The following is a 25,746-nucleotide window of genomic DNA, read 5'->3' as shown; positions in this document are numbered from 1 at the left end:
TGTCATTTAAAACATCTGGTGTTTTAAAATGTTCCTGGTTATGTTTCTATCAAAAAAATATTTTTTTACTTAGTGGAAGGCAAGAAATGTTTTTAATTTCCTACTTTACTCCATAAGCCTTAGCCAAGCTGCTCATTTGTGATATTGTATAGAAAACCTGATATCCTTGGGAATACTTGCTGAAGAGCTGCTGTGATGATGTTGGGATTTTTATTATACTAAGTGACATTCATAACCTGTTATGTCCTTTTTTCTAGTCTTGAAGTACATGTTGCAAAACACTTAAAACTAAAATCCCCATGATTATTACCAGTTTAAAAAATACCAATACCTGGTCTCAGTTATTAATTTACACTAAATTAAATTTGTAGGTTAATAGGAAAGTGTAATGGCTCTCTGTGGACTGTGTTGCTTTTTAAACCTTTAGAATCCCATTTTAGGTACCTTCTCTCTGTTTTGTGTGTTGATTGGGGTTTGGTTTTTTTTTAATTAGTTTAATATACAATCTGAATATGCCTTGATTACTTCCAAAATTTCTGAAGCGATGCTTTCCTCTCATGCACTTTGTATTTTGAATATGATTGGCTGGCAGACTTCAGACGTTCATTTCATTTAACCTTTCAACCACTGTAGTTGCAAATGACATCAAAATGCTGTAGCTCTGCTCAAAGAAAAGACAGTTTCATACCCTTCATTGAGTTTGTGAGACTTAACCAGTGTAACTCTTTTGAATGATGGAAAATTAGTAAAGTCCAGGCTGCCCTTGTCCCAGAATAGAATTATGCAGCTCTTTCTGAAGCACATTTCCTAAGTGCAGATTTGCTGATTTTTTGCAGGGTGTTATTGATCCGATTTAGACCTGATTGGATTATCTGCTGCTGTGGCAGTATATTTCTATCACAAGCACATGGGAGGGAGATACACTGCATTCTTAACTGGATTCTGATACATCCTATGAATAAATTGCAACTTCTTTCTGCTCCTCTTATCCAGCCCAAAGGGCAGTGTATATAGAGTCTCAGCCCATAAGGATTCTGCCCTTTGCTTGAAATAGTCCATCTAGTTGCACTTCAACTCTGTCACTGACAGTTCAGAATGAGTAAAAAAACCAGCACATTTCACTGCTAAATAACATGTTGATGCTGAGCAATTCATGTCAGTCCCCCAGAAGTTTAATTACTTTATAAGCATTAATCTGAGCTAAGCAAGTCTCACCAGCAGAACACTCCAGCAATTCCGACATGGTGGCGTAGCAATTTATGGAGCTCTGACACTCCCAGATCATCCCCAGTAGCTACAAAGATACTACCAGACTAGTACTTAAAGCTGCTCTTGTTTCACATGATTCCTGTATTCCTTAAAGTAATAGAATAAAAGCTCTGCCTGTCATTTGACACAAATTAATTTCCCTGCTCCCATCCGCTTTTTCAGTGCCTGCAATTTTATTTCGCATACCTGTGTCTAGAATGGTGGGTGTGCATGCAGTAGCTGTTTTTTGCATATTGTGTACAAATCAGACCAAATGGAATTTTTCTACAAGCCTGTTGTAAAAGGGCAGTACATGTTGCTGTCAAAGTCAATGTCTCCCTACTGACACTTGTCTGTTAGGTTTGTTCATTTCCCAGGAACGCTGTTGAAGACATACAACTTTACTGCATGTCAACCAGATCTACTAATAGTTGTGCTTTTTGTAGCATCTGAGGGGTTTGTGTTTGCTCTTTTTTCAATACATCAATAAGATTTTTTAAAAAAAATTCTTAGTTACATTGAAATTCTAGTGATGATAATTATGTTATAATAATAATAGATATAAGAATGTTGATTGAGAGGTTATATGCCAACTTTGGTGTATTGCTAAAATAAGAATAATCTTTATCCCAGAAATAAGTATTTTTAGGTGCGTGCTTTAGGGGAACTAAAGGATATATTAGAATTGCACTTTACTGGATCCAGGTTAGAGTGTTGTTTCCTCAGACCCCTCACTTCTCAAGCTGTTGGGGCTATGTGCAGCATCAGCTGGATCAGACTTTATTTGCCAGTGTTTCAAATAGGACACAATGATAGAAGAACAGGTCTGAAAATGTTGCTTGTAGGTGGAATCTGTATTGGATTTGGATTATTTTGATGTAGAGTTTTCAATATTCTTGTGACTGAATGAACTGCAGTTGTTTTTTACCATTTCCTTTCTGCACAAGATCAAATGCAAATTCTGAGCAGTACTTAAAGCAGAAAACCTTGCTACCAAATTTATGTAAAGAATACATAAAATCCAGTATCAGTACTGCCCTGTATAATGTCCATGCTTTTTATTTCCTGTTTGCACTATCAACATAAAATAGACAATATAGTAAAATCTTTGTATATAGTCATATCAAAAATGCCTGAAACAGAATATACAAATTTAAACATCCTTGTATTAAGTGGATTTTTCTTAAGGACAATAGAAAAAGCAAGAAGTACAACTTCTTTTCTAGCCTATTCTGCAATTGTTTTCAGCTCCATTAGGACAAAGTTAATGCCACACTTACTTTCTATTAAATCTTACTTTGAAGGTTAATTGGAACTTACTGTAACCCATTAAAATTGTTCCCCTGTGTGGAGAGGAATTTCTCACCGAATGATGTAATCAAGATAAATTTTTTGTCATTTTGCCTCACCTAGTCTCTCCCAAATTATCTAACAGAAAATATGTCCAAAGAGAGAGAATTCTGTTATATTTTGGCGATGTTACATTTTGAGTATGTTACTTAATATCTTCTATTAGAAGTAATTTGTATTTGAAAAGCAGAAGTTATTTTCTTGCATTTCTAGACCTATTTGAATTACTTACATTCAAGCACACAGTAGCAAGCTGAGCAAGGATGTAAAATTCTATGGTGCTCTCATCATGTGTTCTGAAACCTAATACAAAATCATATTGGCTTTTAATAGTGTCTAATATAAAGATAAATGCTAGACATATCTGTAGGCCAAATGATTAAATATTTATGCCTATATTAAGCAATACTTGGAAGCTTTTTATTTATTTATAATTTTGTATCTTTTCAAGTCATATTCTAGAACCAATGTCCTACAGTCTGTTCAGCTCTCAAAAGAGCTCCTAAAGGGCACAAGCACTAAAGCAGAGATGCAGAACTCTATTTTATTTGATAAAGCTACCGAAACCCACCCCTACCACCAAAGAGAAGAATGTCTAACCTTTCCCTGAAACAGTATAAGGTCTTGAGTTCTGCTGTGCAGTATATATAAACTGGAGTAGGTTGCTTACTGGTCTCAGAGTCCTAAAGGAAAAGCCACTGGCAGTGAGAAAACTGTGCAAGAGAAAATGCCTAAATAGCCCATTAAGCAGGTTGTGAAAGAATTAAAAACAATTTTAAAGGAATTAATTCTTTTTAACTAGCATATTTCCAAAGTTAAATGTTACCATTTTAGGTACAAATTTAAAACCATCTCTTTTTACTTATCTATTTAATCTAATTAAGCCAGTTTAAATCAAGAGAGCTAATAGAAGCTCAGATCCTTTGTCCTTTATTAGTTTTATTCTTAAACAGCTACAAAGCAACCCACAACCCTGTGTCACATTGAGTAGTCACTTGGCATATTACTACATAAATAACTCATGAATTCTATATGAGGGAAAATTTCTTCTTAAGAAATATTGGAAGAGGTTTTGGTTTTGCGTACAAACCTAAATAATAAAACATTTTTTTCTACACCACAGTTGCAGGATTCATATAAATACTGTAGTAGCCTGTAGCTAGAAAGTAAGTAATTGAGAATAGTAGGGTTTCAATAAGGGATTTACTGTATATCCATACCATTTTCCACTACTACCTGACACATAATGTGAGTTATTGGAATAACAAAAAAAGTATTGCAAATTATATTGTTAATAGGAAATTGAGTCGATGATATTGAATACGTACAGGCAAAGGAGGTAAAAAGTACCCTAAGAGCCTGTGTGAAACACTGAATTAAGTGAAGCCTGTTACATTAAAATCTCCCTGATTACTTAACAGGATGGGGAGGAGGAATAATAATTTTTTAAAAAGACTGTTTATTTTTTTTCTTTTAGCATGAGATGGCACATTAATATTACATGACTTCCCATACTAAATAGTTAGAGACTCATGAATTCCAATTCAAATATGAAAAACTATAATTTTCAGCGTTTTGCATTTTTGTGACATTATTGTAAAGGATTGAGAGAGATCAAGGAAAGACTCTAAACATTGTAACAGTAACTTCTGATAAGAATGTTTCTCTTTTATATTAGTCTCAGCAGTTAATAATACACAACTTTTTTGCTGTATATGTTGTGGGGTTTCTCTTTCAAGCATAGTTATTGGAGGAATAACCTCATTACCTGTGCTGTTGGAAACTAAGCTTTTGTGAAAAGAATGGAGGCATTTTTCATAGCAGTTTACAGAGCTGACCATAAGCCAAGCATGGATCAGTACATCACATTCTGTAACTCCTGTGCAAATTCTCCCATTGATTGGAGTTGACAGGGAAATGCCCATTGTTAAAACCCATCCACTGTTAGCAGAAATGTGGCATGAGACAGGTTGAACATGTGATGGCTGCTGGCACTTTGAACGTTGTCTATTCAAATGTGAGATTAGTAAAGCAGTTTGGGGTGGGGTTTTTTGCATTGTGCTTAGCACAAGCTGGAAAAATCTAGTGCGATGGTCATTTCCTGCTGAGTCAGAATGCAGCAAAGCTCCTCCATGCAACATGAATGCAGTGGCCCGCAGGAGATGGTTACTTTCTGGTCTGTGCTGGAGAAGAGACTGCACTGTGTTTGGGAAAATAGAAACTATCAAAGAGCTTCTCTGACATTTGTGAAGGAAAGTATTTCAATATGTTTTAACAACTCTTCTTTCAGAGCACAGTTTATCTCTTTGGATGCTCTGCCTTTAGGTTGGGTTTTTTTTTTAGTGAATTGCTAACATTTGTGAATATGTGGTTGCTAGAAGAGATAGCACTTCAGAGTGTTTAGCACATAATATTGAAAGAGGCTTAAAATCAACAACAGATCTGTAAAGATAACTGGATTATGTTACAGAAATAATTTTAGTAAATGAGATTTACCCAATATATTTCTCTAAACAGAAATCTCAACATATGGCAGTTTCTATCCAAACTAGAGAAGTTGGACTCCTTCCTCTCTTTCAGACAAAATAGACTGAGAAGTCTCCCAGCTGTATTCCTGCTCCACTAATTTTGTTTCCCTCCTTTCTACCAGTTTTTGCCCATGTGGAGAAGAAAAGGCATTTCTTGTGTTCCGTGCAAGTGAACCTTTCCAAGGAGTTCTTTTTCATGGAAAGTAAGTTTCTCTCTATTTATTTATCTATCTATATTTTTTTCCTTCTCTTCTTTCCTAAATATGCTCAGCTTGTATTTAAAAGCAACTTTTAAAACCTTTGAAAATATCACATGTTGAGTAGGTCCATGGTTGATGTCTAATGGAAGTTGCTGAGCTGATATATTCATTTTAGGTTATGTGTGAAATACTGGCAAATTCCCTTCACAGAAAAAAAAAAAAAAAAGTGTGAGAGATGAATGATAAAACATTGGTTTGATGAACTGGGCAAAGATGATCTTCCATTAGAGAAAAGAGGCACAAGTATCCCATCTACTTTGCCCTGTCAGCATGACTGAGCTCCAACATTGAGAGTTTCATCTACAAGTAATTTCTTCTGGCCTCTCATAAGAACACTTTGTCTACACAGTGTTTGATAGATGAGTGCAAAGAAGGACCATATCATGTTGCACAGCCCATTCACCTTTCTTTCCATGTCTGGGAAGAAAGTCTGGCCATGTGTGGGGTCATACATAAGAGCTTGCTGTTATTGATTCAGTCTGGTCCTGTGGGTCACGTCGTCTTGCCCACAAGGGAGATTATTCGTTCTGATTCTGGGTCTGCCCTCCAGCAGTCACATGGAGCACTGTATAGTCTGCTTCTACCATGCATAAAATGCCTCTCTGTCTTCAGCTTTTCTCCCTTTTCAGTAAAACTTTCAAGTAGAGGAGTTGATAATGTACAGGATGGGTGGCACAGGGATGGAAAGAGAGGGAGTCAGAGCTTGAGCAGCAACAGGAATGATGGATTCACTCCTACAGTGCTTAGTCAGGGCTCTTACAAAAGGCAAGTGCTTGTCACAGGATAACAGATGTGCTTGTTCTTGAATAAACTGCAGAGGATGCTGTCACCATTGGATGTTCAGTAGTTTATATTGGTGTCTAGTAGTTTATAGTGGTGTCTAGTAGTTTATATTTTGTTCAGAAAGCTGCTGTGTGCTACATAATACTCACGGGAATAAAATGTTCTGCAATTGCATTGTGTTGACCCCATCAGATAGATTCTGTGGAAAGCTAGCAGAAGGACTCTAGGTTTTGTAAAAATTAATTCATATGTTAAATGAAAGAATTACTATCTAGGAGAGTTGTTTATCTACATAAACAATTGCCAGTCTGATTCTTTATTCATTAAGAGATAAAGCTTTTCAAACACATCACAGAGTGAGTTCAGGATAGCAAAACACTGAATCATAGAATAATTTGTTTTAGAAAGAATCTCCAGGAAAATCCAGTTCCCTTTGCTCAAAGCAGGGCTCAGTTCCAAGGCAGAGTGGTCTGACCAGAGCTTTATCCAGTCAAGGATATCTGTAAGGTTACAGATTTCATTTGCATCTGTCTTGACATGTGTTCAGTGTTTGAATACCTTGTGTACTTTTTTTTCCTAATCTGTAATTGAAATTTCCCTAATTATAACTTGTGTCTCTTGGTATCAAACAAGCAGATGAGATAAGTCTAGGTTCAGGTGAAAAGCTGGACATAAGAAGCAGTTTAAAATCATGACAAATACCAGAATTAATAAAAATACACACAATGCTTTAAAATCAGACATGGGGCTTCACTTTGTTCTCCAGTGACTACAAATTTTGTACTTGATGTGAAAAAGGTTAGATTTATCATGACTACCCCTGGATTTCAAGGTCAGAAAGAACATGCAGGTTGCAGCTCAATATTCAAAATAGCCCAAATATTAATGGAGCACATAATAGGCACATGCCTTCTTGTGGCATCATAAAAAAAAGTGTCTCGAAGAGGAGGAAAAAACATGACCATATAGACACTATCTCTTTTTTTTCCCATGCATAATATTGCTTTTAACATCAACAAGTAGATGTATGTGAATTGTGACATTTTTGGTGAGGGAGTAGGATTCAGAGGGGCAATAGTTAACCTCTTCCTTTCTTTAATTCCTTATTCTGCCTGCTTCAGTAAATACTCAACCTGGGAAGCATGCAAAAGACCAACTAGAAAATCTTTGATGTAGAGCAGAATTTGCTTGGAGGAGTAGCTAGCCATATTTCTCAAGAAAGGCTTCATTTTCTCAAGAAATAGGAATTATTTGAAGACAAATTTCTTTAAGCCTCGGTTTCCATATTTTTTTAATAAGTCTCTGATTAGAGAACTTTTTAGTGTATGTGATGTATATAATAGTAGGGCAGCATTAATTAAACACAAAAAGGTGGCAGTTCCCAGGAGAGAAAAACAAAGATCAGGAAAGTGGATATTGAGAAGGAAAAATTTCCATAAGAAATCAGGAAAGCAAAAACAAGAGAGGAAGCATTAAAACCCCCATAGAGCTGAGAGGGTAAAAAATGCATGAAAAGCATTAATAGGAAATAATGATTAAATTTTAATTTTCAAAGGAAAAGACATATAAATAACAAATAGTAATAAGCAGTATTCGTACTAAAACATGTAAGGAGAAATCCAATATCTAAAGTTAGCTGAAGAAAAAACAATCAATAATGTTTTATTACAGACATTATTTTAGAGACACTGTGAAGTGAGAAAGATGATGAAAGCCGCTCTTTCTTGTACAGTACATTATATTAAAAAAAGAGTTTGAAAAAAATTGTAGAAGAGCTCATGACACAAACTACAATAGGAGGATCACTGTGCTCTGGAAATTGAGCTAATGATCCCAGTTTAGCAACTGGGACATTGCCAGTCCCAGAGACTTGTTATTCCTTGTATTAATGTCAAAAATTAGCATTTAAAGGTGGAAAAATCAGCAAAACACATTCAGTTTGAAACCTGTTTCAGGGAGAGGTGATCAATGTCCAAATAGAATTGATTGAAAAGGGGATTGGGTTTTTTGAAAAGCCTGGAAATAATTAATTAGAAGGATAAACACTAAAATATCACGGTCTTTTGAGTTGGAAGTTTTGCAAGAAAGGTCATAATTTTCCATGAGAAGCAGACACATATTTTAGAAGATTTTTGGTTAATCAGGAATCTAGTTTTGTGTTGTAGGACAACGTTTGCCAGCAGATCACTAACAGTACCTTGTTGGCAACCCTGATTCCCCACAGGTACAGGATTTAAATGATACCCAAGATGTGAAAGTCCAAAACCATTGCTTTTTTGTTTGGCTTCTTAATTTTACAGCAGTTTTGCCTTCCTGTAGGCTGGCATTTCACTTTTTTTGGTCCATTTTGTGGTTTGTTCATCCTTTGGAAAGTTAGCATCTCGTAACATTTATATCTACCTAAAAGTCATCTAGAAGATGATATTTGGAATGAAATAAAAGGAGTAGTAGAAATTAATAAGTTAGCACACAGTGTAACAGAAAATAAATGATAAATTGTAAGTTCTGTAAAAGATGTCCTTTTTGTGTCATAGAAGATGTCTAGCTTGTGCTCTTTGAAAATTGTGGATGGTCTAATGTATGTTTTGCCTGATGCAAGCCTGATGCAACCACCACAGTACAAATAATAAAAACAACAGTAAGCCAGAGATGAAAACCTTTAGAGCACTATAGACAAAAACTGGAAGAGGCAGGAAAGGAGTTATTGAAGCAATTGAATGGGAAGGGGGCCATATCTGTAACAATTTTTAGAGAAATATGTATGTTTTTTTCACTATGTTGTCATGGTTTTTTCATTACTACATTGTCTGGTGTTTACATCTTTGTTTTACAATCTTGGAGGTGAGTTTTACAAATTATGTTGCTTATATCCACTTCTCTCATATCTCTCCATCTTCTGCTGGATGTACAGAAATGGAAAATACTTAAAGTACAGTAAGAACAAGAGGCTCATGAAGGAGGCTTCACTGATGGTTGGCAGATAAAATGTATTGACAGAGGGAGCAGTTGCTTAAAAGAGTTGCTTCCTGCCTCAAAAAAAAAAAAAAACTGAATTCTAGGAGTGAGTAATAACTTCCCAATGGAAAGGGAAAGAAAACACATATTTACTAAAACAAATAGTCAATAAATAAGTTTCTTTAAATAGGCCACTTTTTCATATTCCGTGTGCCTGATACTTACTGATAATGCAAGAGGCAGCTGGACACAAGTGCTGACTTTGCCCATCATTTGATTGTGGCCAATTCCTTGCTAGTCTAGCAATGAAGGGATGAGTTTGAAAACCTGTTGCAGACATCTTTTATGAAAATTCCTTTCCTTAGGATTTTTCCTCCTGAGAAGCTGAGAGGCCTCAGGAACAAAATGTAAACATTCATTATCTGCTGCTGTGGAATGCAACAGGTGGATCTTTGATTGGCCCATCTTGGATGTTTTTAATTAATGGCCAGTCACAGCACAGCTGGCTCGGACAGAGAGCCAAGCCACAAACCTTTGTTATCATTCCTTCCTATTCTATTCTTAGCTAGCCTTCTAAGGAAATCCTTTCTTCTATTCTTTTAGTATGGTTTTAATGTAATATATATAATAAAATAGTAAATCAAGCCTTCTGAAACATGGAGTCAGATCCTCGTCTCTTCCCTCACCCAAAAACCCCTGTGAACAAAGTCACAAAAACCTGCAAAATGCAGTTCTGCCCTCGTTTCTTTGAGCAAGCATGTGCCAGAATCTGGATGAAGTTTTTGTCTTCTGGCAGATAAGACTGGTTTTGTAAATGCTGGTGATTATTAATCCCCAGAGCACGTACTCTGGGTTAATGCCTTGTTTATAATACATGTACTGTTTCCTGAAGTCATGTTAGAAAATATGACGTTTGTTTAGGTGAGGCAGATGTGTCTGGCGGCAAAACTGCTGCACAGAATGGCAGTGCAGCAGGGCAAGCATGCCACAGACCTCTCCTTAGCTGAGGTGTGAAACAGCTGCCACAGCCATGGCACTCTTGAAAACCAGAGCATCTGGTGAATGCCCTTGGAAGACACATTAGCCTTCATCCCAGCGGCCACATATTGAAGGAGACACTTGTTGCAAGCTAAAGAACACTTATTTTTGTAATTGTATGTCCAGCAGCTGGGTGGAGAAAATAAATGGGCTGCTCTTAACAAAGCCTAATCCAGATTTGACCTAGGTCCCCACATAACTCTTTGCAATAACCGTGGACCTCTTTCATACCCGTTCCACTCCCCCAAACTTTTTATTTCCCCAGAGTATCACCAGCTTCCCCCTGGTTGCCCTCCTCTCTGGCTGAGCTACAAGCAGCATGCTGCCCATTCAGAGCAGAGGTTGGGGTGTGCTGACCACCCATTGCCCAGGATAAATGGTGCTTCTTGAAAATATCTCCCCTCTACCCACTTGCCAGTGCTCATTTCTTTTATCAACTTAATTATCCTCAGTACTGTGGCCCTTCTGCTGATTTGTTTGAAATTGGACAGCAGATTCACAAGTTACTGGGAAAGACCAAAAGCTCCAGGTGTCAAGTCTCATTTCCTTGGGAAACCAGAGTTTAAATAAATGGTCACAGGTCAGTGATTAGATTGCAGCTTCTGCTGAGAACTTCATGGACTGAACCACTCAGAGCTTCAACTCTAAAATAAATCCATGCAGTATGATGCTAAGTTTCATCATCATGACTATTATATAGGCCTCGTGTGCCACAGAAAGAAGCTACCTTAGAGGTAGTTTTAGCAAAGGAAGCTGAGCTTGTAAAAAGTAGAACTTGCATATTTCATTTGCTAAAGATTTCCCTCTCTGTTTTCCTCTCTTCCCTTCTCTTTGCTTTTCCCCTTTTCTTTCCTGTTTTTGCCTTTCCTTTCAACAAAAATTCCCCTTTGGCTTTTTCAGATGGACGCCTGGCTCAGAGTAAAGGACGTGCAGTGCACAATCCCTAGCAGAAGCTGAAAATGGATGATGTCTACTGATGCTTTTCAATGACGTCATCTCCTCTTTTTCTGTTTGAGATGGGTGATAGGAAAATATTCTAAAATAAGACTTAGTGACCTCTTCATCCCTTGACTTCTCTTTCCACGAGCCTGAAAACTGCCTGAAGAAATGACCACTCAGCTACCAGAGGAGTCTGTGGAGACCCAGAGCTCAGATGAGCTCGAGTGCAAGATCTGTTACAACCGCTATAACCTGCGGCAGAGAAAGCCAAAAGTGCTGGAGTGCTGTCACAGAGTGTGTGCCAAATGCCTTTGCAAGATCATAGACTTTGGGGATTCCCCACAAGGAGTCATAGTGTGCCCGTTCTGCAGGTTTGAAACGTGCCTGCCGGACGATGAGGTCAGTAGTCTTCCCGATGACAACAACATCCTTCTGAATTTAGCTTGTGGGGGAAAGGGAAAGAAGTGCCTACCAGACAACCCAACAGAACTGCTGTTGACTCCCAAAAGGCTGGCATCTCTGGTTAGCCCTTCTCACACCTCTTCTAATTGCCTGGTTATAACAATCATGGAAGTACAAAGAGAAAGTCCCCAGACTCTGAACTCAACGCCCGTGGTGGAATTTTACAGGCCTACAAGTTTTGACTCTGTTGCAACTGTGTCCCACAACTGGACAGTGTGGAACTGCACATCTTTGCTCTTCCAGACCTCGATTCGGGTGCTAGTGTGGTTGCTAGGGCTGCTGTACTTTAGCTCCTTGCCTTTAGGGATTTATTTACTGGTATCCAAGAAAGTCACCCTTGGGGTTGTCTTTGTGAGCCTTGTTCCTTCGAGCCTTGTTATTCTCATGATTTACGGCTTTTGCCAGTGTGTTTGCCATGAAGTTCTAGACTGCATGTCGTCTTGATAACAAATACAGTAAAAAAAGGTGTATTACCAGATGTGTAGCATAGTTGATCTATCCTGTTTTTGTATTCTTTGTATTCTTATTTATTCTTATTGTCCATCCCACTAAATGGAAGCAGTTACATGGTCCCTTTTTTCCCAACTGAATCTGACGCCCCTCACCCCAAGCATTTTTTGAGCTAAGAACTGGAAATAAAAATTGCATGTTGATTTTGAAGGGCTGAATTTTAGAAAGGAATAAAGCCAAATCACCAAACTTGGTGCCTGCTGCTGCTGCCACTGTTCAAATGAGTAGGACTTTGCTTTGTATTGGACTGATCAAGTTAGTTCATGCTGTGGGATTCACCCGAGAAAAAATTACTGCGGCAGACAGCTTCCAGATGCAAGTACTGCATCTCTTCACCCAAAGCATCTCATGCTCTGAGATACCTGTTATTTATAATCCATCATCATTTATAGCAAATTAAATCACTCTATTAGTTAATAGTCTAAGAAAAATAAAACAAACTACCAATTTTTTTTACTTCTTGCTACAGCAAAAATACTTGTGGGAGGCCAATATTTTTTTTTTGAATGTTAAAAAACTTGTCTCCAGAACACTTTCCCCAAAGAGAAGCCCATTTTTCCTTGTCATACAGTTGCAGCTCACTGTGAAATATTCCTGCTAATGAGTACTTCTGGGGACCCAGCCCTGTCCTTGGTGTTCTCCAGGTGCACTTATTTTAGTGTACACAGCTTAGGCTTCCTTTTGAGGGCTCAGAGCTGTGCAGATTTCTCTAGCTATGTTCTGTTATGCTTACCCTTCCCCTCAGCATTTCCTCCACCACCACATTTCAAGCCACCAGTCCTTCCTAATGGAGACAACCAACCTCATGCACATGTACTCTGTGGTAGCTGTGCTGGAGAATTTGGCTTATGTGACTTTAGCTCTCAAGACAGACTTTTATTCCCAACCATTAGGAAATAGATCTTCAATCAGTAATAGAAATTCAAGGAAAAAAATCTGAAATGGTTAACTGGGGTTTTATTTGGTTGGTTTTTTTTTGGTTTGTCGGTTTGTTTGTTTTTGTTCTGAGTTCACAGAATGAGCACTGTAAGGAGATAATGTGACTTTGGGAAGATTTTTGTTTAAGGCATAGTCCTTTAAAATGTTTTAATACTCTGAACTCCCCCTGTCACCACTGTGAGTTGATGGCAATCCAGATGTGGCAATTAGCATGTTTCCATTAGTGGAGCTCAGAGGAATTACTGATACTTTACCATTCCACAAATAGAACCAGGCCCTGTAAGGCTTGCTTGTATTTTGCATGGTTTAGGCTATTTTTTGAACTACGGGAAGAACACAAAAATAAGTAATATTTAATGTTTATGTGTATAACTAGGTCTAGCAACACCGCAGCTGCAAACTGGTTTTCTTGTGCACAGCAGAGTGGAGTTGAGCAGTGCAAGCCTGGTTTTTGGGTTTGGCACAAGACTTAGTCATTTCAGGGCAGTGTAAAAGGGAGAGGGGTTTGTTGCATGAAAATTGAATGTATGGCCTAGCAATATACTCTTAGAGCAAACAGACTTTGGTAAGAATGAAAAAATGACAGTGGGAAAAGCAGAGCCTGTCAAGAGGATTTGAAGTTAAGGTGGTTCTGTTTTTGTAGACAGCACAAGTGGTATCTGCAGTTTTATTCCTATTGCAAACAGAGAAAATGTGGAAACGTAAAGGTCCTGCTTTTCTTGACCCTCATTTTCTAATAGTGCGTATATATGTGTGTGTATGTACGTATAGACACATATGTGAGAAGAAAACTTACAGCCAAATCATAGTTTTCAAGTGTATGGAGTTATGGAGCTATGTATTGAATGATTAAAGGAAATGTTTCAGACTTTTCTGTAATGACAATAATTATACCTAAAATATTTTCAGAATTCCTAGAAAATGCTGTTCCTAAGTAGTTGTTTTTAATGTTTGTGGTAAAGCACATGTAGTTAGAAGAGGAATCGTCTCCAGTCGAGGTTTAACTCATCTATGAACTCATCAATTTTAAGTATCCAACAATAATCATGTCAAAAAGAAAGAAAAATAAAAACCTATGTGGTTTTATAGAACTTCATGACTTTTGGAAAGATGTATTTGTAGTGTTAGGGGTTTATATGTTTTAGGATTTGTTCAATTTGTCTGAATATAGTGTCTCTAATAAAGGGCTAACAGAGGATATAGGTTTTGCAAATGTGTGATATATATGAATTACCTCTGCATGACATGCTCTACAGTGCTACCTGTTGTTTTTTCCTTTTGATTTTCAGCTGATTATCTGAGCTCCAGCACCAGGTATTTTGTACTCTGTTTTAAAACAGCCTAATTGTAGCAAAATTACAGCGGTATCAGTTACACATCACAGCACAAATTAATACACCTATTGTTATACTTCTCTACTTTTCAGATTGCCAGCCCATTAAATTTATGCTGTTCTTCCAGGCTGTGCTGCATTTCTAACCCATTCAAAGATGCAAGCCTGCAAAAGCATATTGATTGTACAGCTATGCTGCCACTCAGCCAGAGCATGCTATTGCAACTTTGGGGTCATAAAATACCTATATGACTTACAATATGGCCATTGAGAATTGCTGGGAGATAAATCTCAATTATTTGTGGAGAAGAATTTTTGCTGTGTGACTGACCAGAAGAACTTCAGATATTACTCTTTCCTTATTTTTATTCTCTACCATCCTTTAGACTTTGAACTGAAAGCTCTTGTGTCCTCTGCAGTGGAATAACTGTGCTGAAATCAATGTAAATGGGGCTAAAATCAAGACTAGCTTACTTCTCTGCCTGGTTTTCCTTCCTTTTCTCTGGCTGTTTTTCTCTTCTTGGAAAGTAATGGCTCCTGAGGTTGTAAAATACTGCCTGCACACTAAGGCAATTTCCTTTCAGTGGGATTTATTCCTGCTATGCCCAGACATGACTCAACCAAGTACAAAGTGCTAGAAATTCATTACTACAGGATTAATTTAGACCAAATGAGATTTTTTGTCTTGTTTTGTTTTTAATTCCTGCTTATCCTATGGATGCAGGCTCTATCCTTGCCAGCTGCCCATGCACAGTATGATATTGTGGTATCCCCTGAGGGCTGGGGCAGGGTGGTGCAGGAGCAGCTGCTGGGCACAGCTTAGGAAGGATGTGCTGAGCTGGGCCATCCTGTGAGCAGGATGAAGGTGAGGGAGGAAGCTCTGCAGGTGTGGCTTGAGCCCAGAGCCCAAAGGGTAATTAAGAGAGCGTGGGTCAACAGAGTCTGTGGGCTCTTACATAGAAAGTGGGGCTGGGCTGGGCTGACTGAGAAGCTGAGCAAAGCAGAGAGGGGAGGTTTGTCTATGCCTGGGACAAAGGGGCTGTTTTGGATAAATATTTTGGGGTAGAGCTGCTGCAAACAGTTTAATGTTTTCCATACCGACCCTTCTGGGGTTTAAAATTAATTAAATTAATTCCCTGCTGTTATTACAGTTGAGTACATTTACTTTCCAAATGGCAAAGCATTGAACTTCATTCTCATTTAAATGGATTCTTAGATTTGGGCATAATCCCACTGTTATATTAACTATTTAAAGCTACAGGACTGGCCAAAGTAAGGGCTGATGTCTTTGATTTAGCTGCATTGTGAGCTTTGGTGGGTCCTGCCATATTGATTATAGGCCCACTAAACTGTATATGCTAATATGAAACACTTAAAATAGGCAAACTCTTGTCCTGATAACATTATTGGCAAACTTCAGGGTTGCCAGTATTTAACAATGTACCCAAAAATAGACCCTTCCAAACAGACTTGATTACCTGAAGGTACAGATAAGTTGGTCAGAGCATGATGCTGATAACACCAAGGTCACGTCTTTGATCCCTGTATGGACCATTCACTTGAAAGTTGGACCCCATGATCCTTGTGGGTCCCTTCCAACTCAGAGAATTCTCTGCTTCTGTGGAGTCCAGCAGCACACAGCCAGATAGACAAGCACAGAACAGGAAAACACAGCTTTCCACCTAAGTGGCTACACTTTAACCTGAGGAAGAGGAACTGAGGAGGTTCACAGGATGGTAGATGATGTTTTTGAGGGAGTTCCTTGTTATTGGGTACAGGGCTGTTGTTTTTCTTAATTTTGACCAGTTCTAGTGGTAGATTCAACTCACTACTCCTCTTACTTTTCTGCCCCCTCTCATGAACCAAGTCTACATGAGCTGTGGATAAATAGTGTTTTGTAATAAAGCAATCTTTCTTTTCTACTACACTGAGTTTGCAGCCCAGTGCGGTAGGGCAAGGCTAATACTGAAAATATGGCAAATTGGAGCCAGGATGTGAGAGTGAACAGCGTGCAGAGGGTAAACAGCAGCATGCTCTTGAAACAGTTTTGATGTCAAAGCAAGGAAAACATGGGGCTGTATCCTGCCTTGTCTTGGCTGGTTCAGAATTACTGAGAGGGTGTCCCAAGCCTGAGCACCTGAGCTGTCCCAAGCATGGCTCAGCAGCCACCCCTGCATTACCTCTGGGACAGTTCACTTCAGCTGTGCATCTTGATTTCTTGCACAGGAGTTCTACATCATGATTTCATCTTCCTGCATGGATAGCAGGCAGAGTGAAAGATCCTCAGTGTTAAATTTTTAAACATTTTGACTATCCTAAGGTTTCTCAGGGTTGGGGTTTTTTTTTCTTTCATTTCTTCATATTTATTTCTACAAAGCAAGACAGTGAACTTTTAGTGCCCTCAAGGATTAAAAAAAAAAAAGGAGAGAAAAATAAAAAATGAGAACTGAGAATTTTGAAATAATTTTAAGATATTCAAAGTAGAAAGAGACCAAGTGTCTTTTTACTTTCATACTAGCAGACTAGATATTATCCTTTGAGTGACATCAGTAAATATTTAGTGCTGGAGATTTCTGAGGGAGATGATAAGTCTGCTAGACCTTAAGCACAGACCCCATACTCCACTACATTTCTGTAAAGCACCATTCTTCTTTTGCATCAACAACCTCTGTCAAAGTTGAAGCAGCACAGTTCACAGAGAGTTCTGGCACAAAGAATAAATCCCCAGTCTGGGGACAATAAATCGTCTTTTTAGAGACACATGTGACAGTAGCAAAGCTTTCAGTGTTAGACCTTAAACAAAGAGAAGTCATCTTGCAGTCTGAATTGCTAGCATAAATTTAATTTTAAATCAAGTTCCATTGTGCCGGGCAGCATTACAACTAGAAAACGTTTTTTTTTTTTGTTTTTCTGCCTTTTGCTATCCAAATGTGGTTTGCATTTTAAAAAATGTATTAAATTGTAGAAATCAGAGACGGATAGGAAGAAGCCTAATAAGTAATTTTATCCATTTCCTTCACCCCTGTAGAGATGAATGCTTTGTCTAGTCTGGTTTTAAATATCTAAAGTGATGAGGCCTCCACCTCTTCCCACAAGGGACTTCTCAGCCGTTTAACAGGCTTCTTTGTTAGGAAATACTTGCCTCATACTGATCCCGTTTTTTTTTCTTCTGCATAATGTAGTCCCTTTCTTCTGTGCCCACTATTTTAACTTTTATGAAATCTGGGAAATGTATCATATTTATCCATTTCATACTGTAGCTGAATAATTCATTATCCTTGTTATTCAAGTAACAAAAGATATAAGCAAGCAGTAGCTGAGCAGCTAATACTTCACTGAGATGGTGTACCATGTACCAGTGGGTATATTTCCTGGCAAGTCCTGGCTGACACTGCTTTCTGCATTAGGGAGTGAAAAATGTCAAGAATGTCAAGTGAAACTGAAGAAATGCATCTTCTCAAGTGCATGCATGGCAATATTACTGAAATTTCAAGAGGTGCTGAGGCAAATAGCCTACTTCTTTGGATAGAGCTTTTCTTTCTAAAAGTGGATGATTTTATTAAAAGTACTCTTTCAAAAAGCATTTGAATTTTCTTTTCATAAGAAAACCTCTAAGATGAGAATCACACTATGTCAAAACTCTTTAACTTGTTGAGAGACAAGGCTGGATTGATTGCCACTCACTGCTAAGCAGTTTTTGCTGACAGCTTAGCTCAGAAGAAAAAATGAATCCAGTGTTTGAAAAGATGCCTTTGCAACTGTGTCACTGGAATCAGATCTGTGCATGAAAAAATGACTCATGTTTTGACAACAGTAACTGCATTTCTGATTTAATTACAATATATTAGATAATCCTCATTCAAAGGACAAGAAGGAGCAGTGTGACTAAGAAAATCCTAGGTGGACATCTAGATTTTATGCATTCATAAGCTACTTACTTCAAAAAAGCAGTGCTATGCTTTATGCTGACCCTGGGCCAGGTGGGAGGTCTGCTGGGTTTCTCTAACCTGAGAGCTGTAGTGGATGCACATAAAAAAGGTATATGAACAGCCCACATGATGTAGAGCTCCTCATATACCTCCTAACATATGGCAATCCGCAGTTGGAGATCTATTGAGATGGAGGTTGTGCCTGTGGGTTTCATCCTTGCCTATGGACTTCTTTGGATTCCTTTAAATGTTGTGTTTAACTCACTTATAGGTGCCCACTAGGCACCTATAAATTCCCACAGCATAGGGTCCCACAATTTCATTCTATACTTGGCGGAAAAGGTCTGCTTGTCTTAAAAACCCCTGAGATACTTCTGCCCTACTTATTCCAATAAGGAAAGCAGTTCTGAGGTACGATGGCATTGTTTCCTCTACACCTCAGAACTTCATCTATCCTTGGAGATGTTCACATCAGGGTTTTATCCCTCAGCTGCCTTCTGTCCAGCCTGTTTGATCTCTCCTTAGGCAGCAGGCTTTCCATGCTCACCACCAGCCACTGCACTTGCCTGAACCTTTTCTACTGCTTCCTCTTTCTTTGAGGTGGGATGAAGCGATTAGAAATAGATTCTGCTTAGTGCCATTTATTGATAAGCCATGTGACCACATAAGGTACCTGTACTCCTACATCCATGGAAATGACTTTGTCATTTTTATTGGTCCTGACAGCACATCTGAGGCGTTACATTTGATTATTGTTATTTTATATGTTATATGGATGTGCATTGATAAACCGACTAATATATGAGTTTATGCTGTGCATTCTTATATCCCTGTTAAAATTGTCTGGTTCACATGGGTGCAGGAGATGGTAAATTCCAGAGAATATTTAATTTAATCTTGGCATAGACTGTATGGATTTTAGCTCTATTAAGCACATGGCCTGACACTGCTGGACTGAGCAGCCACTCATCATCTCTCCCTGCCGTAGTGGTGGCATCTACCTCACCCACTTGCTGCAGCCATCCCAAACTACAGCCTAGAGCCTTTTTTATTGCACGAATATGTTTTTCTTTTAAACACCTTTTACTGAATCTTTTATTTCCTTAAACCCTGTGGCCTTTTTCATGTCCCTCTTTCTTCATTCCGAGAAGAGGAGGTGCTCTCAGATAAAATTATTAATAATGATGCTGTTTAGACAGTAAGCCATTACATTGGGTTCTTCATATTGCCTAGTAGGGCAAAGCTTTGGGGTCTCTTCCTTCAGAATTCCTGCCAGATATAAGCAGGGACCTCAGCATTTTGCTGTCCTGGGCCTCACAGAAGGCTGCTGTCAGCCCCTGGGGATCTGCATGCTGATGCTCTTTACATCAGTGTCCCATCTTTTGGTTAGAAAAACTGAGTCACACTAAGGAAACATTATTATTGCATTAAAACTAGATATAGCTTATTTTCTTTCAGCAAAGAATGAAATTATGAGGCTGAAACTTTTTGGGGCACTTCCAGGGTCAGCTGCAAATCTCTAACAACTTTTTTGTTTATTTTAGTAATTAAACACAATAATAAAGCCAGGTCAATGAGGCTGCATGAATCATGCAGGTAGTTAATGAAGTTTCACAAGTAGGTGCTGAAAATGTTGGGGGAGAAAAGGGATTTTAAAAAAAAAGGAAATGGAGGAAAAGGCTTGCTCACACAATAGGGCTTGGGTGGAGAGGGCAAGCAGCTGTAGATCCTCTACAAGAGATTGCAGAAATAATGCACAAAGACAGGTAGAATGTGCAAAATGTGTGTGTGCGCTCCAGTGAATTATGGACACATTATAGAGTGAAATTGTCAATCCAACAAACTTGGAAAAAGGAAGTTTTAAACATATATTGCTTTACTTTTTACTTTGTCACAAAAATCCATAGGTTTTAAATTCCAGGTCAAGTTGAGGCTTACCAAATGTAAAATGAGTTTTATGAGAGGAGTTTGGCTGATGTAACTTTGCCTTCTATAACTGTCTTTTTTAGAATAATGAGGAAAAGTCATAATGTGGGAACTTCTTTTTGTTTGTGTTTATTTCATGAGTGGAACGATGAAATCTACCATAATCTTGCAGACAAGGAAACTATGACATGGAAGCAAATGGCAAAAATATAACCATTCCTATCTGAAATAATGAAGTACTAATGTAAAACCAATTGTTTCACTCAATAAAACTTTAATTTTTCAGTAAAGATTTGTCATGATAAGCATATTTCTTACTGTCTGGTTTTGAAGGTCTTTTAGATTTTATTCCTGTTATTCATTGGAACAGTTTAAAAAATAGACTGAAGGGGAGTATGTGATAGTATTTCACAGTTTTTTAACCAAATAGACAAAATATTTTTGTTTACTGCACAAGTATGTAAAGTGTTTTGTGCAAAGGAAGACTGCAAGAAAACTGAATTAAATCTAGACAAATTTCTGGATGATCGCTCAACCATGTATTTTTAAAATAAAATGACAGCGCGTATGAGGGAACATTCCAGGTAGCAGCCAGCAAGTAGTTTGCAGCATCTATTTTGCATTAGAGTCCTACATTTTCTGGCCTTGCCAACTGGTTATTAAAAACACAGGGCTGAATTCCTGGTTTAGAGAAGGATGTTCTTGCCTGAAAATCCTTAGTGCAGGCACCTCTAAAGCCCAAGTCTACATGTGTTTGCTGCTTTTGGAGGCAGCCAGCTGCAGGTTGGGTTGTCCCTGGCATTGTCAGAGAGGTGTTGGTGGAGCCCGGTCTCAGGGACTCGGATGGGATTGGCACACACGTGCACAGGGAAATGGAACTGCTCAGCCAACACACGCTCCCCTGGCATGAATTATTCCTTCTTTTAGCAGGACTGCAAGAAGTAAGAGTGTTGTGTAATTCTGCTGGCTTCAGGTGCAGCCAGACCACAAAAGTGTAACTTACAGAGGTGCGGTATGTGATCTTGTAGAAGTGGGTAGAATAGGAATATTTATTCACATTTACCAGTATGTGGCCACTGGGGTAATTTGCATTTTGAATGGATGAGACTTTGGTTTAGTGATGGCTAGATATAAAACTCATGCAGTGCTTCTTTATTTTTTAAATTACAAAACCTTCCCTGCCATGCTTTGCTTCCTTCTTCTCTGTTAAGCTGGGATGGCCCAGAACTGATCAGCTTTCTGATACCCAGATCTCATGAGCCTCTAAGCTTGCAGATCTTTGAACCCTGGATTGTAGGCCAAACCCACTCTGAGCTGAAAGCAACCCATCCTTGGAAAAAGGTGGATGTGTGTGGCAATTACATATCCTCTGAACAGAGGATTTTCCTGGGAAGCTGTGAGAAGCTGCAAGAAAGCTCAGAGAAAGAATTAAAACTATTATTACCTCAATCTCTGCCCCTGGCAGGCAATCTCTGTTTGTCAAAGATGTTTACAAGAAGGAGTTCTCCCTTCTTGACCAATAGGTGAGAGAAGATTCCTCAGACTACAAGAAAAACTCCCTCAGACCTCCTTGCATGTTGGTCAATGGTGGTACTAGGGAAGTGTAGGGTAGCATCCATGGGGAAGCAAAGGGAAGTGGGGGAGCAGGAGTGGGGGCCCCCAGAGGGGACAGTTGTCACCGTGATATTTTCTGAAAAATCCCTTTGCCAGAATTTTTCTCCTGAGAAGCCTCAGAAAATAAATGTAAACAATAATTATCTGATTGCTTTGGAATGTGGTCTGGAGGTTGTTTACCAACAGGAGCGTCTTTGATTGGTTCCATGTGAATTGTTTTTAATTAATGACCAATCACCATCACCTGTGTCAGACTTTGAGGGGTCAGTCACGAGCTTCATTATCATTCTTTTCTAGCCTTCTGATGTATCCTTTCTCTAGAATAGAATAGAATAGAATAGAATAGAATAGAATAGAATAGAATAGAATAGAATAGAATAGAATAGAATAGAATAGAATAGAATAGAATAGAATAGTAAACCAGCCTTCTGGGAACTTGGAGTCAAATGCTCATCTCTCACCTTGTCCTGGGGACCTCACAACACAACAGAGAGTGATGTGTAATGAGTAGGGAAGGCCGTGTGGTGAGGAGGTGAAACCGGGAGGTGGAGGCTATTGAAAACTCATACCCCATCCTGAACTGAAAAACCTTCTGTAAAGACTCTTTATGCATCAGTCTTCCTTAAGGAAAATTTGTCTGTGAGCAAATGGCTCGTAAAATTAATACCAGTGACAGGTAAAATTGGGCAAGAAAAAGTGAGACCATCACTGGTTAGCTTGGAGGCTCTCCAGTCAGGCATGTCAGATGAGTTTTTCCTAGGCTAAAGATTCTGCTAAAGCTGCCTCAGACCTATCACTGGTCCTCTTCAAAAATTCAAGAAGGATATAAGAAATATCAGGAAGAAGGGAAAAGACAGGTGTGTTTATATTTTTCAAAGAGGATTGGGTAGGAGCAGGGAATTAGTGACTGATCAGCTCTCTGCAGCTCTCTGTGGTTCCCCTGTTATACTTGAAGGCAGATGCAGGACTACCCATTGCTCCTGCTATGATTGTGTCTCTGAATGATTGAAAAATTTCATATTTGTTATGGTAAAGGAAAAATCCAAGGTGAAGGTAAAAGCATTAAGGAGAAAAATCTACTATAAAAAAATACGCTGTAGGAGTTGCATGCCTCTGAATCACCTAGGATTCATTTAATAACCAATTGTTCCAGTAAAACTGTAGTAAAAGAAATTTCCTATTGACAAGGGTTTACTTCAACAGCTGCCAAGCACAAGTCAAGGAATGTTTACTTTGGTGCCTTTGTCTGACAGAGAAGGATTGTTTCTGGCAAGCACTTTATATTGTATTAAGATATCAGTCAAAACAAACAAGAATGTGAAAATTGCATTTCAAAAGTAATCTAAAGCCACCATGCAGAGTCTCAAACATTAAAGGACACAGCGAGGGTAGGTGTGTTGGCATATTCAAAGAATGGCAATATAATTGCCTCTTTTATATTCTTGATGCGAGTGAAACTCTTCTTGATCCATGGATCTATTCTTTTAGCACAGACAATAGTGCTCAGACTTTACAATGGCATTGACTGTTGTTCCTTGCACCAAGATATCCCAACCACCAATGTGTTTGTGCAAAAAATTTGAGCAGTTAATTTAGTTCCAGGCAAGTCACAAGTAACTCCTGTATTTCCACCATCCAGTACCAGAAGGGCTAGAGAATAGGGAATACAGCAGATCAAAGCAGTGTCATTAATATATTTAAAATCCTTTCCAGTAAACAATTTATATGCTGCATCTAGCAAATAGCAAGTTCAAAATACTTCAGCTATGTAATTTCTTCTTTCAGCTTTACATGGTTTTCTTAATGTATGACTGTTGAAAGAGATTTTCACGAGTGTTTTTTTTTCCAGTTGCTTTGCTGTACGACTTCACCTTTAAATTCTTCAAGCTGACAAAACTTTCAGTAGCTCAGTATACCAGAAGCTCCTGCTGTTAGTCCCACTGCAGCACCTTAATTGCAAACCAGAGATGATAGCTCATGTTCAAAGAGCACAGACAGAGGTAGGACCAGTGATCTATCTGAGCTCTGTTACAGTGTGAAGCCTTTCTGGGAATGCTGCAGGCTAACAGAGAGAGAACAAAAATTTTAAATGATGTATCAAGAGTGCTCCCCAAACCAAGAGAAGGCCACACAGCTTCCTCAGGTGTGAAAAGCTGTACACTCCATCTATCCTCAGGCACAGCATCACACCAAGATGTGCCTGTATGTGAAGGATCTGATGTTTCTGAAGTCACTGATGGGGTTTTCTCCTTCCTTTTCTGTGGGTACGGGAATGAATGTATAGGATGCCTCCTACATGTAGTGGATGACAATGAAACCCACCAGCATGCTTTAAAAACATAAACATATATGATTTTCATCATGTTAAAGGTGACACAGTCAAAGAAATTATTCTTGCAGCTGCAGCAGCAAAGGGTGAAGAATGAAGATGGAGAATGGCAAAGTGTGTTCCCAGAGCAGCTTGTTAGATCCCAGCAGCAGATGCAAGGGAAGCTCTGCCTGCCACACAGGTGAGTCCTGCTCCTACCTGAAACTTCCATGGTGCTGGAAAAGGAACCTCAACAAACTGGTCTTGGGTAAACTTCCAGTTACCATAAACCGTGGGGTGCATGAATGGTAAAACGAGAAATCCAACACTCAGGAAAGTACCTTAGAGCAGGCAGCAGAGAGGTAATTTAGATTTGCTGAGGGGACCTGCTGTTGTAGCATGATGACCTAAGGAGGTTTCTCAACCTGGAAATCTCTGATGTCTGCCTCCCCACCTGTACCAGGCAGCTACAGCTCAATGGATACCAGGATGATTGGCTGAAGCTATGTCATTGCTCACCAGAATGGGGCCATCCCTGAGCCAGAGGTGGTGGAAAACAGGAAGCTCAAAAGCTGCAGGATGATGCGGCAACACACACGTACAAATGCTGCCTTGCAAAGTGATGCAATATAGGATCAGAGACTTGTACTCTAGAGGCTGAGGCAGTAAATCAGTGAGGGCAGCACTGTAACAGCATGATCTTCTCTGAAAGCTTCCCACTGCAGTCTCATGAGATCCATTTGACACATGTATTCCTCTTTCCTCATCCAATCCCACGGATAAGAGCTGGACCTTAGTACTAATGGGGATCCTTGAGTCTGTGCTGTCCAACCAGCTCACCCTGAAACTGCAAAGAGAAATGGAAAAGAGGTGGAGACAGATTTGAGTCCTGTGAGTCTTCACAGGTGAGTCCTCCTGCATCGAGGATGGTTCCCGTGAAGCACTGAGGTTTCTTATCTTTCTAAGTTACTTTGCTAAAGGTCCACGTTCCCTGCCACTTCCCTTGGGCAAATGGTGCCCTGAATGGTCAGCAGTATTAAAGGCCCACAGCAGAATCTAGAAAGGTGTCAGGGTTAGCACTTCCTTGTGGAGTTCTTATTTGAATTTTGGGTTTGCACAGTCTACTACATTAGGTAATCCTGCCATTGCCCTCCAGCTGTCTTTACTTTGATGAGCTCCTCTTATGCTTCTGATTTGATATAATCAATAACTTCCTGTTAAGATTGATATCCCTTGCCATCTTTCTAAAATAGAGTTAGAAGGTCCATAAAAGGCAGGGAATTCACAATTTTATGGAACAAGATCAGCCCTGAGTCTTCACATTAGTCTCTACATAGGGCCTGACTGCATGTGAATAAAACTGATTTCCTTTTATTGGATTTGTTTTTGAGAGAAGTGTGGTTTACCTTACAAGATTCCTGTCAGTGAGGTGACTCTGAATTTGCCTCACTCAGAAGGTGTTTAAAATGAAGATGGTATCCTTGTGGCTCTAAGTCAGGAAAATATTCAAGTGTGTGCTGCTGTAAGACATGGGGTCTTAGCACACTCTATTGTCAAGGAAATTTATTTTTAGACAGAGGTGAATTTAAACAGAATATTAAAACCTGTCTTGAACTGGGACACA

General features: G+C 38.9%; 1 protein-coding gene across 1 annotated transcript in view; it reads left to right on the top strand.

The window, feature by feature from the left end:
- Nucleotides 1-18,259, top strand: part of RNF182 (ring finger protein 182) — a 34,086-nt gene extending 15,827 nt beyond the window's left edge. The window contains exons 2-3 of the mRNA XM_063160126.1: nucleotides 5,249-5,329; nucleotides 11,063-18,259. Of these exons, the coding sequence (XP_063016196.1) occupies nucleotides 11,270-12,007 (738 nt within the window). The 5' untranslated portion in view covers nucleotides 5,249-5,329; nucleotides 11,063-11,269 and the 3' untranslated portion in view covers nucleotides 12,008-18,259. The remainder of the gene's footprint in view (nucleotides 1-5,248; nucleotides 5,330-11,062) is intronic.
- The last annotated feature ends 7,487 nt before the right edge of the window (nucleotides 18,260-25,746 follow it).

The sequence above is a fragment of the Melospiza melodia genome, chromosome 1 (genome assembly GCF_035770615.1).
Source record: "Melospiza melodia melodia isolate bMelMel2 chromosome 1, bMelMel2.pri, whole genome shotgun sequence".
NCBI classification, from domain to species: domain Eukaryota; kingdom Metazoa; phylum Chordata; class Aves; order Passeriformes; family Passerellidae; genus Melospiza; species Melospiza melodia.
The sequence above is the reverse complement of the archived record's forward strand: the minus strand, read 5'-3'. Positions and strand labels throughout refer to the sequence as shown.